The sequence below is a fragment of the Gorilla gorilla genome, chromosome 12 (assembly GCF_029281585.2).
Source record: "Gorilla gorilla gorilla isolate KB3781 chromosome 12, NHGRI_mGorGor1-v2.1_pri, whole genome shotgun sequence".
NCBI lineage: Eukaryota > Metazoa > Chordata > Mammalia > Primates > Hominidae > Gorilla > Gorilla gorilla.
This window is the reverse complement of record NC_073236.2, coordinates 130,405,688-130,418,387: the sequence shown is the minus strand read 5'-3', so window position 1 is coordinate 130,418,387 and position 12,700 is coordinate 130,405,688. Positions and strand designations below refer to the sequence as shown.

Genomic DNA, 12,700 nt, shown 5'->3' with positions numbered 1-12,700 from the left:
AATTGCTTAAACCTGGGAGGCAGAGGTTGCAGTGAGCCGAGATTGCGCCATTGCACTCCAGCCTGGGTGACAAGAGTGAAACTCCGTCTCCAAAAAAAAAAGAAAAAAGAAAAAGAAAAGAAACTGCCAACTGTCTTCCAAAGTGGCTGTTCCATTTTTGCATTCCCACCAGCAATTAATGAGAGTTCCTGTTGCTCCATAGCCTTGTTGGAATTGTGTTGCCAGTGTTTGGGATTTTAGCCATTCTAATAAGCTACTAGTAATAGCACATTGTTGTTGGGTTTCTTAAAAAGTTTTTTATAGAAATAGGATCTCACTAATGTTGCCCAGGATGGGTCTCAAACTCCTGGGCTCGAGCAATCCTCCCACCTCAGCCTCCCAAGCAACTGGGACTACGGGCATGTACCCCTACACCCAGCTTCATTGTTAATTTGCAATTTCCTAATGACATATGACGCTGAGCATCTTTTCATATGCTTCTCTGCTATCTGTATATCTTTGAAGGTATCTGTTCTGCTCTTTTGTCTATTTTTAAATTAGGTTGTTCATTTTCTTATTGTTGAATTTTAACAGTTCTTTATACATACGGAAATTTTTATTTATTTATTTATTTTTAATTTTGTAGAGACAGGGTCTGACCATCTTGCCCAGGTTAGTTTCAAACTCCTGGGCTCAAGTGATTCTCCTGCCTCGGCCTCCCAAAGTGCCGAAGATTATAGGAATGAGCCACCATGCCCGGCCTCTTTGTATATTTCAGATAGCAGTCTTTTCTCAGATGTGTCTTTTGCAAATATTTTCCCATACCCTACACCAAGTATAACATCATAGTCAAAATATCAGTATACCAACCAGCCCTTTGGGAAGCCAAGGTGAGTGGATCACTTGAGGTCAGGGGTTCATGAGACCAGCCTGGCCAACATGGTGAAACCCTGTCTCTAAAACAAAAATACAAGAATTAGCCAGGCGTGGTGACAGGTGCCTGTAATCCCAACTACTCAGGAGGTTGAAGCAGGAGAATTGCTTGAACCCAGAAGGCAGAGGTTACAGTGAGCCAAGATGGTGCCACTGCCCTCCAGACTGGGCCACAGAGCAAGATTCTGTCTCAAAAAAAAATAAAAATTAAATAAAAATTAAAAATCAGTATATCAGATACTAATATTTCCTACCAACATCTCTCTCCCCTTCTTCCTTAATGAGCCCTAATTTTGCTCAGTACAGCAATATACTCAGCTAAAATAGCCAGCTTTCAACATTCCGTTGAGGCTAAGGGCAGCCACGGGACCCAGTGCTGTCCAGTAACATGTAAACAAAAGCCAGGATGGGGCCTCCAGAGAAGCTTTTTAGAAGGGCCAGACTAGGCTAGCCATGTTCTCTTTCTCCTCCTTTCTCCACAGAAGAGAACCATCTTAAAACCATGAGGTGACATGCATGAGGACAAAGACTTCCTGCTTGTTCTTGAGCCACTGAGGGCACCTCTGAGTTGCTGTACCACCCAGAAAATGCTATCCCTGAACTTCTTGTTGACTGAGACAAATAAACCCCTTATTTAAACCACTGCTTATTTAATTTTCTGTTATTTGTAGTCAAACACATTTTAACAGACATAGCTGGAGAAAAACAAGATCTTAAGATATTCCAGAGAAAAAAACAGGTGACAAACAAAGATAAGAACTCAAAATGACTTCAGATTCTTTAGAAGCAACATGCACAGAAGACCATAGAGAACATGAGAACTAAGAATATACTCAGCCAAAATTATCAATCAGGCTTAAGAGTGGAATAAAGACATTTCAGATATATGATATCCCAACAATATGCAGGTCATCTACCTTTTCTTAGGAAGCTCCTGCAAGATACACTACATCAAAATGATGGCACTGAGAAAGAGGGAGACCATGGGGTTCTGAAAATAAGAGGGTGTGGGATGCCTTGAATGACAGCTGCACCGCAGGACTAGGAGACAGGGAGCTCTAAGAGTTGCTGCAGGTCAGAGGGCTCCAGGACAGAGGGTTGGAGAAAAGCAGTGGTCCTCACATGTTTCAAAAGAAGGCTGACAGGCCATTTTTATTTTCTTCTTTATGCTTTAATTTTCATATATCCCACAAAAATACATAAATTTTATTTAGGCAGAAATTAAAAAAAAGTATATATTACATTTTAAAAAAAAATACCTACATAAATCTATAACTGAGGTTCTACTACAATAAACTCTAACACTACTCTTTTAGAAATAAAAGAACATACCTTTGTAAGGATGGTTTTACCATAATTCTTTGTGCTCGTCAAACCACTATTCAAATAGATATTTTTCTTCCCAACTGGGCTATAATAAGCTAAAGTCAAAAGGAAACAGAGATAAATTGCTTATTAAATATAGAATTATAATCCAATCATCTTAATAATCCCAGCATCATATTCACACAAGAAATGGAAAAACTTACCCTTTGGACAAACACCTCCATGGCTGTTTGCTCTGGGAGAGCCAACATAAGCTAATCCAAGAGTTCCCATATCAAAATCTTGGTATGTGAAAAGGTGTGCCAAGCAAACTTTAGATGCTTCCTCAGCTATATCAAAGCTAAATTGCTTTGAAAGACAAAAAAAAAAAAAAAAAGGCATTCTTAGATTAACAATTACATCAGACTAAAAGATGTAATCTAAATCAACTAAACATTCCAGAACAGAACCATGATGGCATGCAACTCAGCACCAGCAATCACAACCTCGTGCAGTGCTTCGCTCTTTCCCTAAAGTGCTTCTCCACCTGCACAAGTGAGAGGCACACACTGTCATCTGACAAGGGACACAAAAGGGAATAGTTCGGGAGCTTGCTCCAGCTGTTCATAACTAACTCACTGCTCCTCCGAGGGCTGTTCTGAAGACATACAGCCCAGGACTAGAGATGCTCCAATTCGATAAGGGGATTGCAGCTCTCCAGGCCAAAACAGATCCCTCTCAAGTATTTCAAGGATTCAGTTGGTTTTATAGAAATTTTAATCTTAAACTTTTTTGAGCTTCATAATATATAGTCATTTATATAAATATACACTTATAGAAAAGCATACATACCCAGTTTTATGTTACTAAAATAAAGATTTTACATCCATTTAAATCAACACTGCAGGTTTGAGAGGATTTTTTTTTTTCTTAATTTAAAAGGGCTTCATACATTACTTTAAAAACCTCTACCATAACCGTCCAGCATCTCCAAGTTTAAAAAAACCTTAATTTGGGGGGTGGTTTTGATTTATTTTGCTTGAGACAGGGTCTCGCTGTGTCACCTAGGCTGGAATGCAGTGACGCAATCACAGCTCACTGCAGCCTCGACCTCCCAGGCTCAAGTGAACCTCCCACCTCAGCCTCCCAAGAAGCTGGTAGCAAACGCGTGCATCACCATGCCCGGCTAATTTTTGTATTTTTTGTACACCATGTTGCCCAAGCTAGCCTTGAACTCCTGGGCTCAAACAATCCACTGCCTCATCCTCAGCCTCCCAAAGTGCTGGGATTACAGGCATGAACCACCATGCCTAGCCAAAACCCTCAATGTTTAAAATGCTTTAAATGAGAGGCCAGAGAGCCCTATATGAGGAATGAAGTGTGGTTACATGGGGATTCTGATAGTTCCGTGGTAAAAGGGTGAGGCTTCTAAGAATATTCTAGGAGGCTTAGGGAAGAAAACTGGAGAGGACCATCTGTCAACATAAGTCATTCTTCTCTTTGGTTCCTCCCCTGCCATGGGCTGTCTGGAGGCTCACAGAAAAGCAGACAGGCGCAGTGGTTCAGCTGTTCTAGGAGTCAGGAGATCTGTGCTCAATTCAACCTCTGCCATCACCAGTTGTATGACTAATCAGACAAGTCATTTAATCTTCCTGTTACTGGCTGAATTGTGCCACCCCACAATTCAAATGTTGAAGTCCTAACCCTCAACAGTACCCCAGAATGTGACTCTATCTGGAAACAGGGCCCTTAAGGAGGTAATTAAGGTACACTGAGGTCATATGGGTGGGCCTTAATCCAATATGGCTGGTGTCCTGATAAGGAGATCAGAATATACACACACACTGAGGGAAGGACCATGTGAGAACACAGGGAGAAGACAGCATCTACACCACAAGTACCGTGGCCTCAGAAGAAATCAACCCTGCTGACCCCTTGATTTTGGACTTCCAGCTTCCAGAACTGTGAAAACCCAAACTTCTGTTGTTTAAGTCCCCCAGCCTATGCTGCTTTGTCATGTCAGCTGGAATAAACAGTAACACTTGCTGAGCCTCCTCACAAGGATGCTGTCTCAATCAACCTCTCAGGGTGCTCAGCAGATCAAATTAGACAAGGTATGAATGAGTACCACACAGGTGCTGCACGTTATGCTTCTCCATCTGGATGAATAGTTATAATATCCTTTAATTCTATTGAAGCTTTGAAAACTTGATTTCAACCTCATGAGACCCTAAACAAGAATCCAGATGAGCCACACCATACCTGGACTAGCCCATGCAAACTATGGGATAAATAAGTGTTGTTCTAAGCTGCTCCACTTGTGATAATTTGTTAAAGCAACAACAGGAAACTAATACACTTGCCAACACATTAAAAGATAAAAACTATCACTTCATAGAAAGTCATTCTACACCAAAGTAATAGCACACACAAACTCAAGACACTGGAATCACATGGCAGCATCCTGTTATACAGCAAGACTCCAAATGACATAAAATGATTAAGTTAGCCATCTTTAGATTAATCGCCAGAATAAAAACACAAAAATTTTAAATTCCTGTAGAGAACTTTCAGATCTCCAAGCTATATTTCTACTCTCCAATACACGTTCATAACCTGTTTGATAATTACTGCCCTAAAAGATAAATTGATAAGCTTCAGAGAGAGCTGAACTAAGTGTGCAGAACTAATGAAACAGTGTGCAAAAACTCTATATATTGGGTATCCATGTTATTTTCTAGAGAAGATCCACTGATTGTCTCATTAGATCCTCAAAGATATTAAGGTTAAGACGCATTGCTTTGGCCGGGCACGGTGGCTCACACTTGTAATCCCAGCACTTTGGGAGGCTGAGGCGGGCAGATCATCTGAGGTCGGGAGTTCGAGACCAGCCTGACCAACATGGAGAAACCCCGTCTCTACTAAAAATACAAAAATTAGCCGGCCGTGGTGGTGCATGCCTATAATCCTAGCTACTTGGGAGGCTGAGGCAGGAGAATCTCTTGAACCTGGGAGATGGAGGTTGTGGTGAGCCGAGATCACGCCATTGCCCTCCAGCCTGGGCAACAAGAGTGAAACTCTGTCTCAAAAAAAAAAAAAAAGGAAGCATTGCTTTATAGCGTTTTTCTTTTTCATAGAGTTTTTGTTATTTGTTGTCTATGCTGCTACATGGGATGGGGTTACTGCTGGATCAGCTGGAGGAGACTGCTTCTGGGTGTCCATCTTTTCTAACATGCTCCTTCATTAAAACACATACAATCCACAGATCAGAAATGACAAAGTGGTGTTAGCACCATATCCAGGATTCTAAGACCTACCTCTAGCAACATCTTCACATCCCAAGCATCCTTTTCTTCATTTGGGTAACTTTTTGCCATGTTGTAGTGCTTTTCACCAGGTTTTACCTCTTGTGGAGACTTGAGAATGCGAATCTATACTTAAAGAGATCATATACTTAGAACACTTCCAAAATAAGTCAGAAGGCTCTGAATACTGCATTATTTTATCTGTTCAAAAAAAGAATCATTCTAGAAAAAAAAATTTTAAAACCAAAATTCATAAATTCTTCAGTACTAATATTCAATGTTTGAAACAAACAGAGAATCATATGGTATGGAAAACATATGTCAATGAATTATTTATAATATTATAAATGTACTCTTAAATTTTCATATCCTCTATGTTTATTTTGAAAAAATAAGAACTTGGGTTACAGGAGCCTAAAATATTTATTACAACTATAGTCGACAATTCAGGAAAGAATAATAAAATATACATCTCTTTGTGCATCAAAGGAATAAAAGGCTAAGAATAGAGTCTTCTCCTTATACAGGCATTTCAGACAAATTCATATTAAACCTGCAAAGAAGAAAAAAAAAGTAACAAAGGCTCCCATTAGTAAGTGTGAGATAAAGAAGGAAACCATGCTCAGCTCAGAGTTTCTGTGAGTCTCTCTTCCCTGCGTGCCTGCCTGCAGAGAAGGCCCATTCTGGTCTCCTCTGCCACTGTGTGGTAAGTTTACTGGGGTGGACTCTGCAGTTTTGATGGTGGCTGGTCAAGGTCAAATCTGGGATAGAACTACTTAGAAGCCCACCATGATGCACATCTAAACCACATCCTCCAATCCATCCTTCATCAGATGTAAAGAAGTTAATGTTTTAATCTCCTATATTATTCCTGTTTCTTCAACTGGTTCCAAATGCCTAAAGCAAAAAGAAAATTTACAGGTTCCCTGAAACTCAAACATGATGCAGCTATTTATAATAAAACAAGTGAGGCAGCTTTACATGCATGAACATGAAGTACTCTCCAACATACTGTGAAATGAAAAAGCAAGGTGTAAAAGTGTACTGCATAGCACCGTTGTGTCAAATACAGACATATACATACACTATACCTGCATACGACATCTCTAGAAAGATACATATGAAACTAGTGACATGAATGTCTTTGGGGAAAGGAACTGGTTTGACAATAAACAGGCTGCAGAGACTTACTTTTCACTGGCTTTTGTACTGTGTACATTTTACCTATTCAAATAATAACTTAAAAAGAAAATGCATAACAGTGAAAGAGAATGAAAAGGGAAAAATAATTCTTAGTTTTATACAAGTAATATCAAAGTTTAACATTTAGAAACATGGTGAATGATTTTAAAAAATTTTTTCAACCTCTAAATTCTATACTATATAACTTATAAAAATATGGTTTACTACAAAAAGCTTGGAAAAAAATAGAGATAACAATTTATATAATTTACATATCAAAATGTCTCTCTGCCCAAAGCAATACCTTATGTCAGAAGCCTTTTTAATTAGTCCTAGCAATTTGAAATAACTTTTAATATGAGCTATTATTAAGATGACATTAATATAACATTGCTAGACACACTCTGTTAACAGATTACAAGAAATCAGAAGGAGATATCTGAGACGAAAGAACCTAAAGGTTCTGTATATATAAATACAGCCTTGCAAAGGTACACAGTATTTTTTAGTAAATTTTCTGACTAAGGATTCAATGGTGCATGCCAGAGTTTTAACTAAAGACTTAAGCATAATCGGAGGGGGGAAAAAAACTACAGAGAATATAAAGGCCATGAATTCCAAGAAGGAACAAAGCACAGCAGCATAAAAGGCTTTCTACCTAAAGCGAGACTAAGGACAGAAAACTTCACAATCTAGAACTAATTAACATCAAAAATACTGCACAATTCATCATAAAAAAATCATCGGCATCTGAGAAAACTTATTTACAACTATTGTTAAGGACAAGTTTTTGGGTTTTGAATACAAGTGACAAATATTTACATTACATAACTTAAGTAATATAAGCCATATCTATTGATAAATACCTGCTCTATCTGTATTCCATAGCCTTTAAAACCCGCATTATCCCATGAAGTGTTCCGATAGATGTCATCAACTCTGTCAATTAGCTCTATCTGTGTGTATTTAAAAAAGAAAAAAGACATTATGTAACTCTTTACCTCTCCTGGCAATGCAATATAAAATCTATGGGGAAAGAAAAAATCTCAGTTTAGAGGCCACTGCAAAAGTTTCTACTTTCACAAAAACTAGCATTGAGATGTTACTGTATCAGAGTATTCCCAACCTTTGGCCCCAAACTTAAAGTGCTGTTACCAGAATAAAACAATGGTATAGTTTAACCTAAATTTCAGGTACTCAATTGCACATGGAACCAAAATGACAAGTAACAGGCTTTTTTAAAACCACCGTTTCAGCCAATAATAAAAATTAAATTTAAAAGTCAATCAGTATACCTGAAATACAGTTGACCCTTGAACAACAGATTTGAACTTCAAGTGTCCACTTACATATGGATTTCCTTGAGCCTCTGTCACCAGAGACAATATGATCAACTCTTCCTCTTCCTCCTCAGCCTACTCAACATGAAGACCATTATGATGATCCACTTCCACTTAGTGAATAGTAAATGTATTTTTCTCTTCCTTATGATTTTCTTTTTTTTTTTTTTTCAAGAGACAAGGTCTTGCTCTGTCACCAGGGGTGCAGTACAGCGGCACGATCATAGCTCACTACAGCCTGAATTTCTGGACTCAAGCAATCCTCTCACCTCAGCCTCCTGAGTAACAGAAGACTACAGGCACACACCACCATGCCTGGCTTTTTTTTTTTTTTTATGATTTTCATCATAACATTTTCCTTTCTCTAGCTTACTTGATTGTAAGAACACAGTAATAATACATATTTTAAAAATGTGTTAATCAACTTATTTTATTGGTAAGGCTTCTGGTCAACAGTAGACTATTAGTAGTTAAATTTTTGGAGAATCAAAGTTATACAGTGGCCGGGCATAGTGGCTCATGCCTGTAATCCCAGCACCTTGGGAGGCTGAGGCAGGAGGATTACTTAAACTTAGAAGTTTGAGACCATCCTGGGAAATTCTCCATCCCTACTAAAAATCAAAAACTTAGCCAGGAAGGGTGAACACCTGTTGTCCCAGCTACTCAGGAGGCTGAGGTGGGAAGATTGCTTTGGCCCGGGCAATAGAGGCTGCAGCAAGCTATGATTTCACCACTGCACTCCGGCCTGGGCGACAGAGCCTTAAAAAAAAAGTCACGTGAGGATTTTCGACTGCAGAGGGAAGGTCAGTGCTTCTAACCACACCCCCGCACTGTTCCTGGGTCAACTGTATTCCCTTCTAAAAAGAATTCCATCTTCACTCTATCTCTTGGTGAGTACCTCAAATGTCTTCCCCAGAAACAAGTAAGGGGCCGTGGCAGACAACTGCCAACCCTATTCCCCCACTCTCACCCCAAAAAGTTCACCACTGAAGAATGGGTAAGAAGACAGCCAGAAAGAACAAGGTTCATTTCAGCAACCCTCCTTCTTTTGTTCTCTGATTTGGGAAAACTGGAGAAGGAAGGCAGTATAGTTTCCAAGGAAAATGACATGAGAACAAAATGCTAATTACCTATCTTTTTCTCAAAGAGAATATTCTACTGTTCAAAAACTGGGTTGATGAGGTTTGTTCCAGCAACTGTGAAACAAGTTATGCCTAAGAAGTTGTAAAAAAAAAAATACAATTTTTAAGACTAGATCTCTCATTATATTCATATTTGTAGTGCAATGAACAAAGAAGTAAAATAAGAGGAGCCCCTTAATATAAAACTCAGATTAAGAGAGAAGCTTTTTAAAGTAAAAATCTCTCTTATTTAGAAACAAGAATCACAGTGACTCTTACTAGCCTCATAATAAATTCACTTGATATGGGGCCGAGTGTTGTGGTTCACGCCTGTAATTCCAGCTACTTGTGATGCTGAGGCAGGAGAATTGCTTGAACCCAGGAGGTGGGGGTTGCAGTGAGCTGAGATTGTGCCACTGCACTCCAGCCTGGGTGACACAGTGAGACTCTGTGTTAAAAAAAAAAAAAAAAAAAATCCACTTGACATGGAAGGGAAGGGAAAGAAGTTGGGAGGGTATGAATAAAACGGACAGCATGGGAAAAGCAAGGCAATGAGAAAGACATCTTTACTGCACCAGCTTCTTCTTGCTTCATGAATAGCTGCATTCTCCATTATTCCCTCAGTAACAACATTTTGGTCAGTGCCAAGTAATCATGACGAATGAAGTCACACTAGCAAAAAATGTCAATGAAAAATGATTCCCCAGACTTCAAAAATCATAATAGTTCATACTTAAAAATCCAGTATCATCACTTCTTACATCTTTCCTTCACTTCTGTGCCCTAGAGCTAGTTATGACCACGAAAGTCCCACCTATTTCAAGTGAAGTCCAATGATTAGGTCTTTAACATGACAGACAAAACTCACCTTCCTCTCTGAAATATACATATAAGCAAAAGAAAAACATGGGTTCATGCAAATACATATTTTTACATTCACATGTGACACCACAGGTTCACTGCCATGATAGCAGTGATGTTTTTAAAGAACTCACTTATATCAAGGAGGAAGGACTACATTATAACATCTCCCAAACCCTATATGCATAAATTCTAACATGCAGAAAATATTAGTTCAAGGGTAAAATGGGTTGTCACAAATTTGAAACTATAATTTCCATACAGTAACATAAAAACCTCAGAGAATATCCCTCAAATATTTTAGGGAAATAAAAGAGTATCTGGAACAGATCTGGTTGCATTAAGTTTCATGGAATGTACCCACCCAAATTTTTTTTTCAATTACTCGATGCAGTATCAAATACTTACTAAGTAATTTGTAGTTGTACTCTCTTCCCCTCTGCCCATGTATCTGTAGAAGCGATGATCTGCTACCACCAATAATTTACACGTGTTCTTCATGGGATCTGGGTCAGCTCTTCTTTTCACTCGATGAACAAGCTCTAATATGAATTTGTATGCACTATTAAATCAAAATTCACCAAAACAAGGAGTTTTATGGTAACACTTTAAATCTAACATATTTTTGAAACAAACATTATGTGAGCTTAATATCACTAAAGGATTCTGAACAACAACAAAAAAAATAATTTGGAGGAAGACAGAAAAGTGAAAAGTAACATAAAGTTTAAACACTGTAGAATTCAAAACCAAGGACAAGTGCCTTTTTAATTTTTCCAATACAGAAACTTTAAAAAGTGCTCAACAGAGTAACAGAGTAAGGCCGGGCATGTTGGCTCAGGCCTGTAATCCCAGCACTTTGCGAGGCCAAGGTGGGTGAATCACCTGAGGACGGGAGTTCGAGACCAGCCTGGCCAACATGATGAAACCCCATCTCTATTAAAAATACAAAAATTAGCCAGATATGGTGGCACCCGCCTGTAATCCCAGCTACTTGTAAGGCTGAGGCAGGAGAATCACTTGAACCCAGGGTGCGGAGGTTGCAGTGAGCCAAGATTGTGCCATTGCACTCAAGCCAGGGCGACAAAAGTAAGACTTCATCTCTAAATAAATAAATAAATAAATAGTGCTCAACAGAGTAAAACATTCACCTAATGCTGGGCTATGAAGCTGTCAGTCATATTCTACAACAAGAAGTTTATGAATTAACCAATGTAACAGTAAAAATGTCAAGATATTCACATTGAAAATTAGTTTAATAGGACCACTTTCTTGTGAAATAAATTAAGAATTTCTTTATTTATATATTAAAATGCTAATATATAATTTTAATAACATAACCGTCTTTGGCCAGGCATGTTGGTGCACGCCTGTAATCCCAACACTTTGGGAGGCTGAGGTGGGCAGATCACTTGAGGCCAGGAGTTTGAGAACAGCCTGACCAACATGGTGAAACCCCATCTCCACTAAAAATACAAAAATTAGCCAGGCCTGGTGACACATGCCTATAATCCAACTACTCAGGAGGCTGAGGCAGGAGAATCACCTGAACCTGGAAGTCAAAGGTTGCAGTGAGCCGATATCGTGCTGCAAACAAAACAAAACAAAACAAAAAACCTAACCAGAGGTGTTTTGGGCAGTAAAATTCCAAGATGGTTACGTTTTTTAAATGACCCTAAATGGATTGTCCCAAGATGGATATAACCTTCGTGTATTCTAAGCAGTATATATATAGGTCCCTCCTGCTACCAATTAATTTCTTATAAACTCTAAAGATTGTCTTTCCACCATATTATTTTATCATTTCTAAATATCTGCAAGAATATTTTCCCTCAGATCACTGCATTTCCCTTTTCCCTAATCTTTTTTAAAGTCTAATCTCTGTTGTTCCCATTATTTTCCAGAGTTTTCAACTCTTACATTATAAACAAAAGAAGATGAAAATTTCTGGAACAAAACTCTTATTTTCATGCCAAATACTACAGTTACTTGACAATCATGTTATTTTTTAAGAAATAACAACCACCCCTACTGAAGTCAATTGTAATATGTTTGTTTCTTATTTGAAATACACTCTTTAAGCCTTACCTTCCGGTGGTTCTCTGTCTACTAACCCTTTTGGGAGCAACTCTTCATTATCCACTTTTAAATAACCACACACTTTTGGAGACTGCAAGCGTGAAACATTCTTGATATCTTCAGATTTATAAACTAACATTCTTTTGTCTTTGGTATCATTAACAAATCTCCAAAGTGGCTAAAACAGAAAATATATACGACTGAGATGGAAAACAATAACAATTCCTAAACACTAAATTCTTCTAACATTCTTTGCTTGTTCTTAGATAACATTCATTTCTAGGTTAAGTAAACTGATTAGTCATGTTATTAAAATAAATAATCTCAATTTTTAATCATATGGAGTTTCTATGCGGGTAAGTAAATACATAGATTATAAACTGATTATTTTATCTGTATATAAATAAAGCCTTACATACTTTGCACGTTGTGAAATCTTTCAGAGGATGCAGAAGAGAAAAATGCATATCATTTTCCACTCATTCATTCAAAAATATTATGTAATATCTACTGTATACTGGCACTGTTATAGGTGATGGTGCTACAGTAATGAAAATTCGACAAGGTTTCTGTTCATGAAGCATTTTCATTTTAG

The 12,700-nt window shown here is 38.1% G+C and overlaps 2 protein-coding genes across 5 annotated transcripts in view; one reads left to right on the top strand and one right to left on the bottom strand.

Annotated features, from left to right (window-relative positions):
* The window catches only part of IAH1 (isoamyl acetate hydrolyzing esterase 1 (putative)), a 42,761-nt gene extending 41,206 nt beyond the window's left edge, over nucleotides 1-1,555 (top strand). Inside the window, exon 13 of the transcript XR_010130064.1 lies at nucleotides 1,395-1,555. The gene's annotated coding sequence lies outside the window, so the exon portion shown is untranslated. The remainder of the gene's footprint in view (nucleotides 1-1,394) is intronic.
* Nucleotides 1-12,700, bottom strand: part of ADAM17 (ADAM metallopeptidase domain 17) — a 66,627-nt gene that overhangs the window by 25,955 nt on the left and 27,972 nt on the right. For 2 of the 4 annotated variants that reach the window (XM_004028817.5, XM_063696068.1), the window contains 6 exons: nucleotides 12,115-12,283; nucleotides 10,435-10,568; nucleotides 7,571-7,660; nucleotides 5,535-5,648; nucleotides 2,442-2,586; nucleotides 2,245-2,333 (listed from right to left, as the gene is read on the bottom strand). In XM_004028817.5, coding sequence (XP_004028866.4) covers nucleotides 2,245-2,333; nucleotides 2,442-2,586; nucleotides 5,535-5,648; nucleotides 7,571-7,660; nucleotides 10,435-10,568; nucleotides 12,115-12,283 — 741 coding nt within the window. Of the gene's footprint in view, nucleotides 1-2,244; nucleotides 2,334-2,441; nucleotides 2,587-5,534; nucleotides 5,654-7,570; nucleotides 7,661-10,434; nucleotides 10,589-12,114; nucleotides 12,284-12,700 lie in introns of those variants that run through there. The other 2 variants (XM_063696069.1, XM_055377463.2) reach the window with 2 other exon arrangements.